This window comes from Chelmon rostratus, chromosome 12, assembly GCF_017976325.1.
Source record: "Chelmon rostratus isolate fCheRos1 chromosome 12, fCheRos1.pri, whole genome shotgun sequence".
NCBI classification, from domain to species: domain Eukaryota; kingdom Metazoa; phylum Chordata; class Actinopteri; order Chaetodontiformes; family Chaetodontidae; genus Chelmon; species Chelmon rostratus.
The window spans coordinates 210,922-231,613 of NC_055669.1; the positions used below are offsets into that span (position 1 = coordinate 210,922).

A 20,692-nucleotide genomic window follows, 5' to 3' on the forward strand; every position below is an offset into this window, starting at 1 on the left:
ATTTAATGCCCTAAAGCTTACAATGGCCTGGATGAATGAGAATATTCACAGGCAATCCAATACCTTGTAACAAAACAAGACAAGCAAGTTACATGCTATCAAAGTTTAACACATAAAGTTTAATACGTACAGTATGATTTGAGTTAGCAGGCAAGGCATAAGGTAAATACTATAAATCCATAGAATTTTCCTTCATGTTTTTGTGTGTAAATAAGTGGGTGTAGTGTATGGGTGTAATTTTTTTATGTTTCATATACATGAGGAAATTGCAACTGGTTGAGTGCAAACAGCTAATTAACCATACATCATTAGCATAACTTGGTTACATGATATTTCCTGACCAAGAATCTCACATGACATACACCATTTATCAGATGACTGGCAAGCAAAGGGATACTGAAGACCACAAAACCCCCTGAGGCTCAATACATTGTCTTTGGAGGGGGTGGGTCAGACCTCTTTGACCTGTCACTGTACTGTAATGAAATGCAGTCTGTTGTATAAAAAATCAAACATCAAAGATTTTTCACATTTTGCTGCATAATTTAATCTACATAATGATGACAACAAACAACATTCTGAAAAAGATTTATTGACTCTAATGTACAATACAGAAAGGATAAAATATAAATTGATGTTGTAAAACTCTCCTAAGTCAGTTATTTTTCTACTGACCTATGTAATGGAACGCCTGGATTAACTCAAACATGGAGGGTGGTCAGAAACTGTAACTATTTCTTTTTTACGTGTGACACAGTCGTAATGACAAATGTTATACATGTCAATGTAGTCCAATAGGCCCGAGTAGAAAAAGAGAAATTGAGTAGAAACACATTTTTCTTCTATTCTCAGTGACTGGATGAAGAAATCCTTATTCATAACATTTTCCAGGGTTATTAGCCATCTGACTTTATCAAGCGGCCAAAGTAAGCAGTCACAGTCTTTAGCTTGTTGTTGAGGAAGTTCTGCTCCACCTCCACTTTCCCTCCTGGACCAGCCAGAGAGGCTATCTGTGAAGAGATGGACAAGGTTATAATATATTTTCAGGCAGGTGCTCCAGTCCCTCAAACTGTTAATAAAGTAAAACCAGAACAGAATAGAAAGAAAAAACACATTGTTGTGTTGTGGCTGTAGATACAATAATGTTTTGATGACAACTGAATAAACTGCTATGGTAGCCAAGGGCTTGTGCTTTAACCCTATTGTTTTTATTCAGTGATGATTGCTGCTGGAACCCTGTGGTTTTGTTCTGATTATTGTTCTTGTTCCTGTAGCAAAAACTGTAACACTCTCACTCTCTGTAACTGTAACAGTAACCAATGGTCACCAAAATGGGCAGGTGGGTTGGTGGCACTGACCAATCAATTTTATATTTTCACAATTATCTCAAAAACTTCAGAATTTCAATCTTTCAATTCATGAGCTCTGCTCTAAAAATATCAAATTTTGCCACTTTTTCTCAATTCCTCAAATCCCACTTTCAACGCCTTGTCAGAACTTATCAAGCACATTTAAATACGGCAATCTGTCTTGAAATGTTTGAGCTCTCTCTTAAGATTAAATTTTACATAAACACTCATAAATCAAAATTGCTGTAAGCAATCGTAACCAAACTCGTGTTTGCACTTGGTTGGATGCCAGGTCCGAGCTTCGCTACACAGTTTTCAAATAATCCACTTGGGGGCACGACAAATGCAAAAAATCAAATTAATTAAATTAATTAATTAAAAAGAAATCCTGTACATTCGACAGAGCTGATTTTTTTCAGCACATCCACTGACTTGTGATAAAACTTTTTAATTAAGCATAATTATTATAATCTAATATTATTAAATCATTGTTATTTTTAAAAATATGCAAAATCAGTTAATCTTTATCTCTGCAAGTCTTCATTGAAATGCTACCAAAATCATCAGTCTTTGAACACTAGATATCACGTTTCAAATGTTATTCAGCAATGTCAAAGGATGAGTCAGCAGTGACATTCAGTGTCTTACTGTAATTAATACTGTAAGCAATTTCTATTTCATCTGATTTTTAAACAAATCTCACCAAAAGTGTAAAAGTGATATTATTATAATACACAAGCGAAAAGCAGGTTGACTCAATTCAATTGAGTTTTATTTATATAGCGCCAAATCACAACGGACATTGTCTCAGGACACCTCCCATATAGACCAGGTAGAGACCAAACTCTTTATCTACAGAGACCCAACAATTCCCTCATGAGCAAGCACTTGACGACAGTGGTGAGGAAAAACTTCCTTGATGTTTTTTTTTTTTTTTTTTTTCCAGAATATTATCCCTAACAGTTTATTTGTTGATTTTCTAAAAGGTTTTACCTTTTGTTCATGTTTTTAAAAAGTTGACGAACCACATCATGTGTTTTTTTTTCTCCCAATCTCTATTATTACTTCTCTGTGTATAGCCCCAGAGACACCAAATATTGGTAGGTACGTTGCATATTCCATCCACTACTGAGGCACATACAATGACACTCAGTGGCCTCAAGGTGACATTGTAATAATCAAGTTTATGTTTTTGCCATTATCTCAATAGCTAGGCCTAGAGTCAAAAACTCTTTCATTACTTTAATCTCTCAAGACATCTGCCGGAAATAAGTCAAGAGGTTGTGAATGTGTGGAGTTCATGATGAGGCTGAAATTGTGAGTGGTTTTCATGAGGTTTTCATGATTTGGGACAATGGTAAAATATAAAAATGATGATAAAAATATACTGCCGAAAATTGTGTAGAATATTTGCAGTTGTAACAGAAATTGCACATGAATTAAAATGGCACAATGTGGGTGTGGATAATAAAAAGTACAGCATTTGCACTGCAAAAACAGTCTGAATATGGACCCAGTGCTACATTAAGCAACACTGGGGTTGAACATTCTGACAGCTGTTGGTACAAAGAACCTGCGGTAGCGTTCCTTCTTACAGGGTGGATGCAGCGGTCTGTTGCTGAAGGAGCTGCTGAGGGTCCCCACTGTGTCATACAGGGGATGGGAGTGGTTGTCAATGTTAGACGTCAGCTTGACTAACAGCCGCCCCTCGGCTACATCCTCAATGATGTCCAGAGGGCAGTCCAGGATAGAGCCAATTCCCAGCAGACCACTGCGCAAACGATTGCAGATGCAACCACAGAGTCATAAAACGTTTTCAACAGTGTCCTACATATGGCAAAGGACCTCAATCTTCTCAGCAGATGGAGACAACTTTAGCCCATCCTGTACAGGGCATCTGTGTTGGTGGACCAGTCCAGTTTATTGTTGAGGTGGACACCCAGGTATTTGTACTCCTCCACAATCTCAATGTCCAAGCCCTGGATGCTCACTGGTGTAGACTGTGGAGCTTTCCTGCGGAAGTCTATCACCATCTCCTTAGTCTTGCTGGCGTTGATGTGCAAGAGGTTTAGTCGACAAAGTTAGCGATGATGTCCCTGTATTTCAAAACATTCCCCCGTGATATACATCCAACGATGGCTGTATCATCAGAGAACTTCTGGAGGTGGCAGTTGTCTGGTGTTGTGTCTGAAGGCCGATGTGTAGAGGGTAAAGAGAAAAAGAGAGAGCACAGCACCCTGTGGAGCCCCGGTGCTGCAAACTGCCACATCCAACACACAGTCACGAAGCCTCACATACTGCAGCCTGTTGGTGAGGTAGTCGGTGGTCCATGCTGCTAGGTGGCAGCCTACTCCGGCTCCTTCCAGCTTCCCTCTCAGCAGTGGTGGCTGGATCGTGATGAAAGCACTGGAGAAGTCAAAAAACCACGATCCTCACTCTGCTCCCAGTGCTCTCCAGGTGGAAAAGAGACTGATGGAGCAGGTAGATGACTGCATCTTCCACACCAATGCCTGGTCGATAAACTGTAGGGGGTCCAGCTCACTGCTCACCTGGTGCCAGAGGTGGTTAAGTATAAGTATAAGCATCTTCATCTGGTGGGAAGTTAAGGCTACAGGCCTGAAGTGGGTGGTCTCCGTGGGATGCACAGTCTTTGGCACTGGAACCACACAGGAAGTTTTCCAGAGGGCTGGAACTCTTTCCAGATTGAGGTTCAGGGGGTGAAGTGGTGTGAGGACGGAGCTGCTGGTGTCAGGGATGCACCGGGGTGGAGAGAGGGAGTGCAGAGAAGTAACGCCATCTGGTCTGGGCTCTGGTGGTTGGGGGAGGGAACAGGGGTAGAATCGAACCTGTTAAAAAAACAGGTTCAGCTCCTTTGCCCATTTCCGATCTCGAGATTGAGGGCCCCTGCCACTGTCACTGCTGTGGCCTGACATGGTTTTCAGGCCCCTCTAAACCTCTCTGGCATTGTTCCCCTGCAGGTGCTTCTCCAGCTTCCTCCTTTAGCTCTCATTGCCTCTCCTAATCTCCCTTTTCAGCTCCCTCTGCACCGCTTCAACTCAGTTTTGTCCCCAGACTTAAAAACCCCTTTCTTCTCACTCAATAGGGTTTTCACTTCAGGGGACACTCAGGGTTTGTTGTTTGGGAAACACTGCACCTTCTTGGTGGGCACAGTGTTGTCCACACAAAAACTGATGTAGTCCATGATGCAGGTTGTCAGACTATTGATGTCCTTCCCTGTGGGGACTGCGTAGCACTTCCCAGTTGGAGGTGTCAAAGCAGTCCCTCAGTGCCATGGTGGATTCCTCTGACCATCATCTCACAACGGTTGTCAGTTGTTTACTCACCAGGGTATGTAGGCAGGGAGCAGATGAACCAGGTTTTGATCAGATCGGCCTAGTAGGGTTAAGTGCTTGCATACAGTAAGTCTAGTTTTTTATTGTCTCTGGTGTGGCATTTAACATACAGGGTGAAGGTGGGGAGAGTCGAGGGCAGGGAAGCGTGATTGAAGTCTCCAGAGATGAGGAGGAGGGCCTGGGGTGCGAGGGGTTAACTGACATGCGAAAACTACCTCGGGAGGTAATATGGCTGTATACTAAGGTCTAGTGGCTCAGTGTTTCTTGTGCAGTGCTGCTCTAACACTGATGTGTCCCGGTTACACCATCTGTTGCTCACAAGCATCGCTATGCCTCCTACCTTCCTCTTTCAGCTCTGCATCCCCTTCTCTGTCACCTTATCTCCGTGGGAATCTTCAATCTTTCCACTGGGAGTATGCTCATGTTGCACAGCGCTAACAGCTGTTCCAGAGTGTAGGAGCCGTGGCTCGGAATGGATCTGCCGAAGTTGTTTTAAAAAATCCAGAAAAAGAGTAAAAAGCAAAATCACTGGTTTCACCAGTTGTACATCCGTAAGTATGCACGATCGACTGAGATTAGCGACAAAAAAAAAAAACATGAGAAAAATCCATGAAAACACTAAAACGAAGAAAAGCGGTCAGAGCCGTTGTAACAAGCTGTCACTCGTGTGGTGCCATCATAATGACAGTAGGCCCACAACTGGGACACCAATCCTTGATCTACTCATGATTCTCCGTCCCAAATTTTCTGAAAATCTAAGTGCTGCTATATTGGTATATGTTAGGAGCTAATGAATTTGGTATGCCCACTATTACACAGTATTATCCACTACATTAATGGATTAATGTATGTAACGGTACATTCTCCAAATGAAACCAAATAGGCCAATTGAGTCTGTGCTTCATCTTAATTTTGGTGAAAATCCGACCTTAGGTAATAGCGTTAGGAAATTAGATGTACATATCAATTCTCACAGTAAATTGGTGAAATAATGTATTACACTGTGAGAAAAGAGATGCCTCCCCACTGCACAGATGAGTGCACACCAAGCTCCAGTTTCCATCAGGTAAATGTAACCCATTCTTGTCCAAACTGTTTTGTGCAATCTTGCAAAATTGTGTGTCCTGTGAACTTTCCTTGCTAAATGATGTTAGTGGTCTTGTGGACAGGACAGGACATTAGTTAATTAATGTCCTGTCCTGTCCTGTCCTGACAACTCATACACTGACACACAAAGACACTGAACATACAGACCTGATCCATGTCAGCATTGCGAGGCAGAAAGTACACTATGTTGTCTGATATCAGTTTGGCCAGTTGGAAAATCTCAAATGTGTCAACTGTTAAGGATTAAAATCAATATTAAATAGAAACAGACAAAAAGGTCATGTAACATGTAACATGTAACATTGTGGTATTTCATGCAGTAGAATTTTTTGTCCAGGGAAGATGCAAGAAAGTGATGGGATGATTGATACCACTCTCATGTTTGTGTGGTAAATATGAAGCTACAGTCAGCCTGAGTTTAGCTCAGCATGAAGACTGGAAAAAGCTAGTCTGGGTCTGTCCAAAGGTAACAGAACTACCAACCAGCATTCCTAAAACTCACAGATTAACATGTTATATCCCAATTGTTTAATCATTATGACATTGCCAGTTTTACGGATGGCTGTGTCAGACTTTACAGATGAACAACAAATAGTGTGATGGACCAATTAGTGTTCCAAAACATCAACCTATTCCTTTAAGATGCATACCACATACTCATTAATCTCTCTCTCTGTCTCTCACCCACCCCCTCTCTCTGTTGCGCCTATTAATGAATGAAAAGGCAAAAGTTAGAATTCTAATTTAGAAAACTAATAAAGGTATGTACACGCATTAAGAACTTTTGTGGGTATCACAAATAAATGTTTTGTTCTGCAAATGAAAGAACATGATTCACACTCCAATTAGAACCCTACATATATTTCAAAACATCAAAGGATATCCATCAGGCTCCATCATGGTCTTAATGTCAAAGACTTCGGCAGTCAGGTAGTCAGGCCCGCCCCAAGGTGGTGACAGGAAAACCACGTCGCCACGAAGATGCGGTGCCAGCTGAAGGAAGTCCCCTTGCAGGAAGTCAATTAGATCAGCGACACCATAAACCTTAGCATTATGCCATGCCAAGTCTAGCCGCACTGGGTCGATATCAATGGCCAGGACTGAGAAGAATCAAAAGACAGAGACAGGGTATACAGTCTTTTACCTTCCTGTAGTATATACAGGGACTGAAACATGTATAATCTTGCATTAGGACTAACTGGACAGTTAATCACAAACAGAAACATTAAAACCCAGAGGCACAACATTAAAACCCGGAGGCAGTTCAGAGGCAAATGGAACACAATTCGTTATCTGTTTCTCCAGAGGTGTTTGAATTATAAACCTAAACTAGAAAATTCCCCCTGGGAAATTTTGAAAGGGACACGGGGTGTGTTCGAGCCGACAAAATGATCTACGTTTTAAAGTTTGAATGAAGTCTCTAGGAGAAACTATGGCGAAGCAGCGGACAATTGAAAAAGGCTGCAATGTGAGAAAACAGCAGATATCAGAGGTAGTCAGTCCCTGATTAATGAATTGCTCTCAGCTGTGTTTCTGTGGCTTTCTCCTTGTCTGTCTCTGTTGATCACCTCAGCTGTCTGTGTCTGCTTCTCTCCTCTGCTTCATGTCTCTGTTAACATGAATTAATGAACTGAATCAATAAACATGAATGGAGCTAATGCTAACGGAGCTAACAGAGCTAACACTAACGGAGCGAACAGCTAACGGTGCGAATAGAGCTAACGGCGCTAATGCTAACAGAGCTAACTGTGCTAGCAGAGCTAATAGAGCTAACGGCGTTAACAAGGGGGCGGGGGGATGGGGTTTTCATTATGCATTTGTCTGTGTGTGTGTGTTTATGTATCTGTCATTGTGTGTGACTGCGTATGTGTGTGTCTTCGTCTGTTTGTGTGTGTGTGTCTGCTTGAACTACACAAGCAGCCCAACCAGCTCCTACATGGAGATGTGTCTGGTATATGTGTGTCTGAATGTGTGTGTGTGTGTGCGTGTGTGCGTGTGTGACTTCTGCCCCACCTGCTGATAATTACCTCTGCACCTCTCCCACTGTTTACCTGTTCCTGTTCAGTTTTGATGTGCTGTTTTTAATCACTTTTTAGCTGTTGGTTAGCCCTTTTTGTGTGTGCATTTGTGTGACTACTGTCTGAAACTCTTTGGCAAAGTGCTTTCTGAAGCTGAGTTTAACTGTTTGTTGGACAGAGATTGTTTTCAAACAATGCCCTTGTTTTGACTGAGCTCGTTAAGATAATCACTCTCAGGCTTGTTGTCCTGCAGATGTGTGTGCGTGGGTTATTGACCGGTGTGTGTGTAAATGACAGTTGCACCTGTTAAACTCTTCCCTTGCAAAGCGGCTTTTTCGCTGTCGGTTTCTTCCGAACAACTTGCGATTGTGTCAAAACCGTAGCTGCTATCAAAAAAACGATTACACTGTGAGATGCGGACAAGTCTGGGCCAGATGTACGTGTGTTTTATGTCCAGATATTCTTTAGAAAAATGACAAAATGGTCGACTTAAAAAGACTCTGCGACTCAGAGAACAGGAGTTTGTATTGTATGCAGTGAGATTTGGGTTCGGCGAACCTCCTGAACTAAATCCTCTGGTGAGAGAACCGTACCTCGTATCAGAGTGTACTATAGATCATCAGACTCCCGAGAACTTCCTGAGTCCGACCAGCTCCTCGTTTTATTCCTGACACAACAACTTTTCGTTTTATGGCGATCTAAAGACAGGAGGCATTTCTGCTTTGCTCACAAAACAGCTCTGAATTTTAACATGGGACTTAATGGGAGAGCAGGAGGGAGCTGGCTGCACAAAAAGCCTCACTATTTAAATTCAGTAAGTCTCTCAGCTTTTTCGAGGACATCGCATGAAAGAGGACAAGTTTGTCTACAAACTGATCCCAAAATTATGCGTGTAGAGTGTAATTTGTGGCCGTAGCGACGAGAAAAAGAGAAGATTTTAGGATCGTTTTTAGACTCTGTGCCACTCTAGCACGCACTCTAGCGCGAACATTCCGCGCAATACACACCCATTATAATCTCAAACTTTCCCTCCAAACGATCACTGTCATTGAACAGTGACTGATCAAAAACTATAGGACCAATCAAAATGTGGATGAACACACCAATAGACCAGACTTGGGTCTACATTTTAAAGTTGAAATGAAGTCTCTCGGTGAATGTATGCCTGAGCTACAGATGTTTGAAAAACTCCAATTTCAATCTTGTTTTTTTCGCCCGTCCCATTCATTTCTTATGGGAAATTTGAGAAAAGTAATAGCACACCGATCCCGAACAATACGCACGTTTTGATATATAATTTGCGAGGGTTTTCTCAAAGCTGCGGGGCGAGTTAAGGGACGAAAACTTGGAGGAGGATGAAAAATAATAAGAAGAAGAAGAGTCCTTTGCACCGCGACTTGACAGTGCGATTGTTTGGAGGTTGAGATGATAACTTCTACGTTGGAAAGCTATGTTGCCAGCTTACAAAGCTACTGACACCTATTTCATTACCGCAGCAATCCATGCAGATAATTTTGTGCTGTACAAACAAATCCGATCTTGCCACTTGCAGAAAACAGTCTGTAATAAAGATCTGTGGCTGTATTAATAAAGATTCCTCATGCACAGATTTGCAATCAGTGACAAAATTCTAAATTCATTTAATTTCCTTTGGATTTTCGCACTTAGCCTGCTACATCACTAGTTTAGTTACAATTGCATCAGATCTTAAGTCACATACTGTCACATACTGTAAGAGCTTAATGTGAAGGCATTATTATTGTTACAGGTGTTAGAGGTGATTTAAGCACTTTGGCTCGTGCTGAGGTAGGTGCAGTGGTTTGTTTTTGACTGTTCAGACCGTCAGTCCACCTGAGGATGAAGAGGATGTAGTGGCTGAAGATGATGACGACGATGACGACAGTGGCGACGACGACGAATATAAATGAACTCTGACCTAGCATAGTTCAAAGGTCAGTATTCTGTACATGAGCAAAACGTAGCGTTTGATGGCAATCATACAATCATGGTGGAAACAAGCTAGTGGGCACAGCAAAAATGAGGAGATGACTGACCCCCAAAAAGATGTCAGAAAAAAGAAAGAAAACATATCATTTTCATGATGAAGGAGGCCTTTTCAGACAGAGAGGTTGTCAAAGAAGTAATGATGCTAATTGCTAAAACTGTACTTGAAGACGAGTAATATGGAACCGATGTCATTTCCACTCTCTCCGATGTTCAACTGGGGGCAACTAGGTAAGAAGAGTGTCAGCGATGTCCAACCAGCTGGACCGTGATCTGGTGAGGTGCAGGTGGTTTAGCATCCAGTGTGACGAGTCAGATTTATTTAAAAATTTGAAAGTTTATTTTTGTATTTTGCATGATGATTATTATTCATACAAACATGATAGATAGATAGATAGATAGATAGATAGATAGATAGATAGATAGATAGATAGATAGATAGATAGATAGATAGATAGATAGATAGATAGATAGATAGATAGATAGATAGATAGATAGATAGATAGACTTTATTTATCCCAAGCTGGGAAATTGCAGGTGCAAAGTAGTTCATGATTTGTTGAAAAATGTTAGTGGCTATTGAAAATGGGACATTGTGATTTCCTGGGACTGTTGTAGAAGTGATCATTTGAAAAAGTTCAATTTGAAAAACACTTGCACTTGAAGAAAATATAGAAAAGTGTTGCACATTGAGATTTATCTGTTTCCTATCTTATTAAATCATTGTTGATATTTATTGTAAGAAATCATCAACATGATCAGTGTCTTCACGAGGATGAATATCATTAATTATTAATGAAAACATACAGCTAAAGGTAAATTGAGCAAATTGGCAATTTCAGAAGTGCGTATCAAACTGGTAGCCCTTTGCATGAATCAGTAGCCAGGAAGTAGCTCTCGGTTTTAAAAAGGTTGGTGACCCCAGCTTTACACCAACAACTGCACCTCAGGAGACCTGTCTATTAAACTCCTGAAGTTTGCAGATGACCCAACGGTTATCGGCTTCATCCGAGAGGGTGATGAGTCTGCATACAGACAGCAGGTCGAACAGCTGGTCCTCTGGCGCAGTCAGAACAACATGACGCTGAACACGCTCAAAACTGTGATGATGACACTGGACCTCAGGGACTTTTTTTTCCACTGTGGAAACCTTAAGGTTTCTGGGATCCAATGTCTCCAAGAAAACGTCTCCAATTGTCTTCCAAGACATAAGGTGGACTTCTGACATAGCCTCAATTGTCAAGAAGGCACAACAACAACAGAGGATGTACCTCCTGCGTCAGCTTAGGAAGTTCAACTTGTCTTAACAGCTGCTAATCCAGTTCTACACCGGAATACTGTAAGGAGTGCTGAGAAAATCATTGGTGCCAACCTGCCCTCCATTCAGGACTTACAAACCTCCAGACTGAGGAAAAGGGCAGGAAGCATCACTGCAGTCCCCATATCCTGAACATAACTTCCCTCCTCTGGTAGGCGCGACAGATCACTGAACAAGAAGACCAGACACAAAAACAGCTTCTTCCCACAAGAAGTCACCCTGATGAACACTTAGCTAGTGACACCAAAACATGACATTTTTTTCCTACGCGAGTTCATTGAGTGCAGTGTTTAAACCGCAGTCCTTACACGTGCACACATGCTTGGTGAATAAAGCCAATACTGATTTTGATTCAATCATGACAAGCTTTCTTTATCAACAGGCTATGCACCACAGTCCTTTAAAGTAGGTGTAATTAAGCATCTTCTTAAAAAGCCAACTCTTGGCACACTAAACACACTATACATTTTCATTGCTACCAATGAAGCCAGATGAAAGCAATCAGTTTACTAAAACTTCAAGCCTCTCTTCTCCTTCTAAATTTGCACAAAGCAAAAAAGTTATAGTACTTATCGTACACAGCTACTCTGGATGGCACTGCCCTGGCCTCCATCACCATCCTAAGGAGTTATCTTTGATCTTGATCAAAATCTGTGAAAAGAGATATTTCTCCCAGCAAAACTAGCATTTATGCTCTGTTTCCCTGTCAAATTAAGAATATAATTTAAAATCTTCCTTACCTACAAAGCGCTAAATGGCCTGGCACCAGCATATCATAAAGAGCTCATAGTACCCTAATGTAGGCTTACTTAAAGTTCCTAAATTTTCCAAGAATTGGAACTGGAGCCAAAGCTTACAGATTTGCCTTAGACCAGCTCCTAGTTATGTTGCTATAGGTTTAGACTGCCAGCGGATTTCCCATGATGCACTGAGCTCCTCTCGCTTCATCTCCCTCTCTATCTGTACATGTTCATGTCCTATTAAAGCGAGAGTCCCCGTGCTTTCTCGTCTCACAGGTAGCCCTAACAATAATAATGGGCATCAGCCAATTATTATTGTTATTATTATTAGTCATATTTCTATTATTATTATATACATACTTATGTAATTCCATACATCCACAATCATATACTATCATGCACACACAATATACCTTATATCTTATTATTAGTCATATTTGTATTATTATTAAAGCTGTAAAATGAACTAATCGAGGTGAATGGATGTGCAATAACACACACACACACACACGCACACACAGGGCTTACCTCTCTTTCCAGTGAGGGCGAACTGAATGGCGTTTCCTCCCACACCACAGAAGGCGTCAATGACCAGCTGAGAGTCAGAAAAGCTGTGCTCAACCCTGAGGGCAATGTGCTCAGCGATCCTCTCTGGTGTCACAGAAAACCAGCCCTCTGGAACACAAAAATGTTAGTGACGTGTGTGAGACAGAATATAAGAAATTCTGGATACCCTGCATTGTCACGTGAAAGCAAATGAATGAAGCAGCTTGCAGTGATAAGCCATTTCTAATTTGCAAAGCTTACAGAACACCACATTCTTGGGTCTCTGTCTAAAATTCTTCCACACATTAGATAATAATGGGTGAAGTTTTTAAACTACGGGTTGTTCTCTGGCTGAATGCATGCTTTGACCGGGCACAACCATCTTTCTATAGGAATATACAGATTTCATTGAGTGAGTAGCGTCAAGTGAGCATTACATTTCCTTGGGTCCTCAGCAATATACCTGCTGGTTGTTCTGAACACCATAGGAGAAACATAGATACATATATTCACACAGACAGAGATTCCCTCCTTTAAAGTTTGACTTGTTTACATGTATTAATGATGGGCATTGACGTACTGTATCAAGATGGACTTGACTCTCTCTCTCTCATATATATCTATATATATCTATATCTATATATATCTATATCTATATATATCTATATCTATCTATATCTATATACTGGACCAAAGGCCAGTCGTCATTAACAACCAACACATCAGTCAGGTGGGTTCATACAGGTATCTGGGGGTCCACATTGACAACACACTCAGCTGGAAGGTACATGTTGGAAGCCTCTGCTCCAAACTCCAACAGCGCCTCTACTTTCTACGCAGACTAAGGGTCTATGGAGTGGAGCAGAGGATCATGTTGCTCTTCTACTGCACTGGAAAGTATCATGAGATACAGCATTGAGGCCTGGTACGGCGACCTGACTGTGCAGTTGAGGTCACAGATTGCCAGTCTGGTGCGGACTGCCATGAACATTATGGGGGTCAGGAACCATCCTCCACTTCAGTTGCTTTATGAGCAGTCCGACACCGGACTGGCACAGAAAATTGTGTCTGACCCGACTCACATTTTACACCATGAGTTCCAGCTTCTACCTTCCGGCAGGAGACTCAGGGCCCCCAGAGCCAGGCTGAACCGCTACAAGAACTCATTCCTGCCAACATCCATCAGACTGCTAAACAACCAACAGAACCTCTCAGAGCAATAATATACATGGTGCAAGAAATTCCTATCCGTGCAATATAATCTGTTTATATCTCTCTTGTATATAGGTGTGTATGTATGCATGTATATACACATGTGTGTATATATGTACAGTTGTGCTCATAAGTTTACATACCCTGGCAGAATTTATGATTTCTTGGTAATTTTCCATAGAATATGAATGATAACACAAAAACGTTTCTTTCAGGCATGGTAAGTGGTTGGGTGAAGCCATTTATTATCAAACAACTGTATTTACTCTTTTTAAATTATATCGATAACAGAAACTACTCAAATAACCCTGATCAAAAGTTTACATACCCCAGTTCTTAATACCGCGTATTCCCCCCTTTGACATCAATGACAGCTTGAAGTCTTTTGTGGTAGTTGTAGAAAGCCTCCAGCTCCTGTAAATTCTTGGGCTGCCTTGCATGAACTGCACGTATGAGATCTCCCATGAGTGGCTCAATGATATTGAGGTCAGGACACTGAGATGGCTACTCCAGAACCTTTACTTTATGCTGTTGTAGCCACTGACAGGTAGACTTGGCCTTGTGCTTTGGATTGTTATCATGTTGGAACGTCCAAGTACGTCCCATGTGCAGCTTCTGGGCTGATGAGTGCAAGTTTTCCTCCAGTATTTTCTGATAACATGCTGCATTCATCTTGCTATCAATTTTTACCGAGTTTCCTGTGCCTCTGTAGCTCACACATCCCCAAAACATCAGCTATGTTTCACAGCAGGGATTGTGTACTTACTACCTCTCCAAATGTAGCATTTATGATTGTGGCCAAAAAGTTCAATTTTGGTCTCATCACTCCAAATGACTTTGTTCCTGAAGTTTTGAGGCTTGTCTCTGTGCTGTTTGGCATATTATAAGTGAGATGCTTTGTGGCATTTGCGTAGAAAGGGCTTTCTTCTGGCGACTCAACCATGGAGCCCCTATTGTGCACCTTGAAACAGCCATGCCAGTTTTTTTCAGAGACTCCTGTATTTCAGCTGAAGTTATTTGAGGGCTTTTCTTTGCATCCCGAGCATTTTTTCTGGCAGCTGTGGCTAAAATTCTTGTTGGTTTACCTGACTGGTTTAGTTTCAACAGAATCCCTTAGTTTCCATTTCTTAATTAATGTCTGAACACTGCTGATAGGCATTTTCAGATCCTTGGATATCTTTTTATATCCCTTTCCTGTTTTTATACAGTTCAATTACCTTTTCCCGCAGATCCTTTGACAATTCTTTTGCTTTCCCCATGATTTAGAAGCCAGAAATGTCAGTGCAGCACTGGATGAAAGATGAAGGGTCTGTCAAGAACCCAGAAACTCACTGACCTTTTATACACACACCGATTACAAGCAAATAGATCACAGGTGAGGATGGTTACCTTTAGTAGCCATTCAAACCTGTTTGTGTCAACTTGTGTGCCTGTTATCAGGCCAAACCTCCAGGGTATGGAAACTTTTGATCAGGGCCATTTGGGTACTTTCTATTGTCATTATAATTTAAAAAGAATAAACACAGTTGTTTGATAGTAAATAACTGTAGCACAACACTAACCATGAGTGAAAGGTTTTTGTGTGATCATTCATATTGTCTGAAAAATGGCCAAGAAATCATAAATTCTGCCAGAGTATGTAAACTTATGAGCACAACTGTATATATACATGTGTGTGTATTTATGTATATTTCAATATACTTTTGGTTATACAAAATACAAAATGGGAAAACATTCAAAATTACAGCAATTGGCCTCTTGTTACAACAAGAAGTGATGCAAGAGGCCATGTCCAAACTTTTTTGAAAAAGTTAAAGAAATACGGAAATCATTTTCAAAAATGAAATTTGCCTGTTACCTTCTGCAGTTGTGGTAAATAAAAAGCCCACCTGCTTGCAATGCTTCATTTTGAGCAGATGGCAATTAAATTAATTCTTTTTTAGTTTTAAGCATGCATTTAGAGTGCAGACTGACCTCGGTCCAGTCTGATCCCTTGATCGAAGCGAGAGAAGAGTCTGTAGCGTTGAGCCCAGTATTTAGCCAGTTCAGGTTCAGCTGCCATCTCTGCTGGGACCTGCTGCTTCCTCCCTTGTTTCCTCTTCTTCTTCTTAAGCTTCTTTCTGTCTTTCACACTTACCTCTACACACAGACATACATACACACATTCTTCATTATAAGATTGCATCAAATTTTACCAGGATTGCCTTATTTAAAAACATGTTGGAATCATTTGACAGATGCTATGCTTACCATTGCTGCCTTCAGGTGCATCAGACAGGAGAAATTTAGGAATATCTAGGTGTGTTAACTCTACTCTACTGGGCTGCTCCTCCTCCTCCTCCCTCTTACTATCCACATTTCCAGTAACAGAGCTGAAGGAGGTGCTAGGTTGAATGCACTTTCTCCTCTCTGCATCAAAACTGCACAGAGAATTGGAACTGTCTTCTCCCACAGTCTCTTTATTTCCTTCCTCAGCACACTTCATCTCCTTCCTCCTCCTCTTTTCCTCTTCTCCTGTCATTTTTCCCAAAAATGGAGGCCTGTCCTTCGGTTCCTGTTTGCTTCCCCCTCCCATCTCACCCTGGTCACATTGAGTCATCTGTGTCTCCGGCTGGTTCTTTTCAAGAAACTTTTGGACCTGCAAAACAAACAAAGTCTTCTCTTAACTACTCTTCTATCTAACATCCATACTAATAAATGCCCATTTAGCTACTTTCCATTTTTGACTGTCATTGACAATCCCTAGGGGTGGTGATGGAACACTATGCAATACTGTTTTTTGCATCTTTAAAAGGCCATGTCATAGATTGCGGTTAACCAGTATGGATTTCCAACATTCAAGTAACTATCCGTCATGTAAAGACATTCAATAGAGGCTTCCTTTCACAAAAATGAATATTGTTCACCTATGTAGAAGCAAAATGGCACTGCATTTTTAATGAAACCCTCAGGGCCAGACACTGACTTTACAGTGGCAAGAAGCGAGGGAGAGTTCATACTGTAATTGAAGTTCACAAATGGGATCTCTTTGAGATCGTCAAACTTCAACTTCTGTTGTGATTTGGTGCTATATAAACAAAATTGAATTTGAAATTGAAATGGTGACGTGATCCCACCGTCCACATTAGAAAAATATTTTTGTATTACATTGCAATAGTAAATGACAATAGTAGAGCTTTTAGCTTTTTTAAGGGACACAGATCAGGAAAAAATGAAAGTATGAAGTATGAATAAGACTCACTTTGTGTCTGATGACATTTAGTTTTCTGTACAATAAAGGTAAAGTCATGTTTCTTTTCCAACCTAAACCTTCCAAAGGCTGGGAATTAGAATTAAATGGATCAAACTGACCAGACATTATTATGGACATTATTCTAGACTCCTGATGCAAGAAAAATCATTAAAAAAAACCTTCTTATTTACTGACCAATTCTAATCAAGTTTGTGGAGAGAGATGCAGAAAAATGTCTTACATGGTTTTGGATCATAAGAGCCAACTCTTATGCTTTCATATGGTTTTATTAATTTGAGCCAATGATTAATGACAAATTACTGTTTTGAGATTTGTTGAAAAGACTATTCATAGGTTCATACACAAAGTTAATCTAAATGTAAATGGAAACACCTTTAACTTGTATATTACTAATCAAGAGGATTTACATGTTCCAAATTGTTGATGACGCTGCAATTTGATGACATTTTTTGGCGGCGACTGCGGCTCAGGAGGTAGAGTGGTCCCCCACCTATCAGAAGGTCGGTGGTGGTTCGATCCATGGCTGTGGCAGCCTACCTGTCGAAGTATCTTTGGGCAAGATACTGAAACTCAAACTTCTCCCGATGCTGCGCATCGGTGTGTCAGTGTATTAATGAATAATGAGCAGGTGACCTAACTACCATTGTGTGAATGGGTGAATGCAGGCTTGTGGTGTAAAAGCACTTTGAGTGGTCGTCAGACTAGAAAAGTTATATACATACAGTCCATTTACCATTACACAAATACGTGATGATTACGTATATTTGATACATTTATGTCATTTCCACATCTCCTATTCTTATCAGAACCATGAGTACATTTAAAATCCACATATTGCTGGTGATGTGATTTGAAGACACTGGAACTTATTGTTACAGAATCAATGGTTCAAAGTCAAGCAAGATGGACAAGAGGTTTTCTGCAAAAAGTATGTAACCTGCACTATACTGTCTCCCAGCTGTTCTCCCAGCTGTCCCAAGTCTTATAGGTGGATCAGTAAACCCACTTTATGGGCTGTACCTTGTAGAGGGAGGTGCTGATCAGTGGCTGTGTGTTGTCTCCACCCGTCTCTGAGAACCTGGTATGTTTGCCTATGCTGCAGAATGTTTTTTTCCTCTGACACTTTTGATCAGCACTGCCTTTAAAGCTCAACACACTGTCGAACCTGAGATACAAACACAAAAACAGTACAACCTCATCCAAAGAGACATTTACTGTGTAAACACCATAACATTTCACATACACACAGTACATATGATTTTCTCTGTGAAAATAATGCCCTTCAAACTTTTTGAGCAAAGACCAAAATAATTAATTAATAATAATAAATCTCACTCGATCACTCTCATTTTTACATTGTTCATGTATACCCTCAGTTGGCTGTTTATTGAGTCCACTTTGATAAAACTATGCCAAGCTGTAAAAAAACTAAAAAATTAACTTGTGTTCAGGCTGTTAAAACTGTTTTAGAGAGGTGTTCATTAAAAAATGTATGATCAGTTTGTAGGCTATAGTTTGTGCTGCTGCTGAACTGAACTTATAACAAGAGGTGTTTCTGATATGTAGTCTATTCTCACCGTTATAAATGGGATGGGAAAAGTGTCAGAAACAGCTCTCAGCATGTGTGGGTCGGAGAGGCATTTTTTAATCACTTAGACATCGCTTATTTTGTTAGGAGGACATCACACCCAGTGATACCTCAGTGAAAGCATACCAGTTAAAAATGATATACTCTCACTGTGAATGTGTATGAATTTTTCTTTTAAATGGCACTTTCCCTCACTGAACATGAGGGAAACAGCATTTTGAGGCTCATGAACCATCTCCTGATAGTTTAGTTAACCAATGTTCACTACATGGGGTTATATAGTGCTAAGGCTTCATAACTGTCAGCAAGTGTTTGCTTGTGGGGGAATTTCCTGACCTGCTATATGGAAAGTGTCTTGAGACAACTGTGAATTGACCCCTACTGCCATCCACTGCCGTTCTAATTGGTATGCTGATCTCAACAGTTACTGTCTCAGTTCCTTTATCTTTATGGTCTATTTTTGTTAAAATGGGTCATGTCTCTTAAGACTGAAATTCACTTGTGAATTAATGAATACATTTTGAATGTATAAATAAGACTATATTTATTGACTATATATACAGTATTATTGATGATTATTTATTGATTATTGTTACTGTTTTAGGGGGGGTTGTTGTTTTGTTGTAACTATTCAGGAAATAAAGATACAAAATGCCATCTAATAGTACAGTAAAAAAAATCAAGGACAGCCAGAAAACATCTGTTGTGAGCTGCAAACAAGTTCTCAAGATGCTGTAAAACACAAAAAAGTTGGTTAAACAACTGTAAATAACATGAAATTTGGCTGAAGAAAAGACTGCTGAAGGATGCTCCACTTTTAACATACTTTCAGTGGACATTTAAGTCACAACAGAGCTGTGGACCAACTAGAATGCAATGCATCCAGATCCAGTGGACAAGAAATAAAAGAAACAAAAAAACAAAACAGCAGCTTGAACAGATCAGACTTACAGCGGCTCTGGGTTGCGTTTGAGTCCAAGTTTACTCCAAGCTTCTTTGGGTGTCAGATTTGGGCTCTCCTCCACATCCAGCTCATGACTGCAGACAAACAGAAAAAAATACCGCTTCAAGATTCATTCAAGATTGTTATTTCGCTTTCTAGAATCTTTCTCTATTTCAGCAGGTTAGTGAGTTGTGAGGAAATGGGGGTTGCAATGTAAATTTCATTGACATGCTCAATGACAATAAAGGAATCTTGAATCTTGAATCCCTCTTGATTGACTCCCTGGCAACCTTCCCTCTTTCATGGCCAGGACAGAATCTACATTGCTCCTCTTGGATCTGAGGTTCAGCAATCAGTCAGTCAAGTTTAAGAGTTCCTCAAAGTGCTTGAAAATATCCCCAGTAAGAGTCAGCACTTCTCCTCTCCAGCTAAACACAGCTTGAACCAAGCCCTGCTTTCCCTTCTCGAGTTGAGTAATTGTTTGCCAGAAATTCCTAGAGGCCAAGCAAAAGACCCTCTCCATAGCATCCCCAAACTCCTATCACACAGAGGTTTTTGTTTCGACCACAGAAACAGCAACCTGTCTGGCCTCTGGTCATGTGCTACTTTAGGAGACCCCTCCACAAACCAAGCCCGGAAATCCTCCTTCTTTAGCTTTACAGCCTTTACAGCTGCCTCCACAATGGAGGCTTTAAACAAGGCCCACTTGGACTCCATGTCTCCATTTTTGCTTGGGATGCCCAAGAATTTCTTCCAGAGGTATGAGTTGAAGAACTTGCAGAAAGGAGCCTCAACCAGATGGTCAAAGTTCATTATCACTACATGTATGGGTTTACCAGACCTGTCCAGCAGCCTCCTGAGCCATCTGATCCAACTAACGACTAGGTGGTAATCAGTTGACAGCTCTGCTGCAACCACAAAGTCGATCATCAATCTTTTTGGTGTGTGTGTGTGTGTGCTGCTGATTGCTGCAGTCACAATATCCCCTTGCATCTTTTCATCCAATTCTAACAAAAGATTATATAGATATTTGCGAGAGGGTACAAAGCACATCTTTGTCCACAAAAGAAACCAGAATAAAAAAACACATGCAATCTGACCTGCGTTTCACTTTAGCATGTCCTCTTGGGGGTTCATCATCCTGGTCATCGTCTTCTCTATTTGGCATTTTATTGCTTGAGCCATACTGACTGTCACGGCAGGTGGCGGCATGCTGAGAATCTGAGTCAAAAATATAAAAGATATTTTATCAGCACAACTC

At 40.8% G+C, this 20,692-nt stretch overlaps 1 protein-coding gene across 2 annotated transcripts in view; it reads right to left on the bottom strand.

Moving 5' to 3' along the window:
• Positions 1 to 576: 576 nt before the first annotated feature.
• Positions 577 to 20,692, bottom strand: part of tgs1 (trimethylguanosine synthase 1) — a 32,660-nt gene continuing 12,544 nt past the window's right edge. Inside the window, exons 7-16 of one of the 2 annotated variants that reach the window (XR_006007266.1) lie at positions 20,532 to 20,652; positions 19,440 to 19,526; positions 17,921 to 18,065; positions 15,898 to 16,285; positions 15,622 to 15,786; positions 12,418 to 12,564; positions 6,693 to 6,909; positions 5,957 to 6,035; positions 2,945 to 5,180; positions 888 to 1,010 (exon numbers count right to left, since the gene is read on the bottom strand). Coding sequence is in view for 1 of the 2 variants with exons in the window: in XM_041949980.1 (XP_041805914.1) it covers positions 897 to 1,010; positions 5,957 to 6,035; positions 6,693 to 6,909; positions 12,418 to 12,564; positions 15,622 to 15,786; positions 15,898 to 16,285; positions 17,921 to 18,065; positions 19,440 to 19,526; positions 20,532 to 20,652 (1,463 nt within the window). In the remaining variant the exon portion in view is untranslated. Of the gene's footprint in view, positions 1,011 to 2,944; positions 5,181 to 5,956; positions 6,036 to 6,692; positions 6,910 to 12,417; positions 12,565 to 15,621; positions 15,787 to 15,897; positions 16,286 to 17,920; positions 18,066 to 19,439; positions 19,527 to 20,531; positions 20,653 to 20,692 lie in introns of both variants that reach the window. The other variant, XM_041949980.1, reaches the window with a different exon arrangement.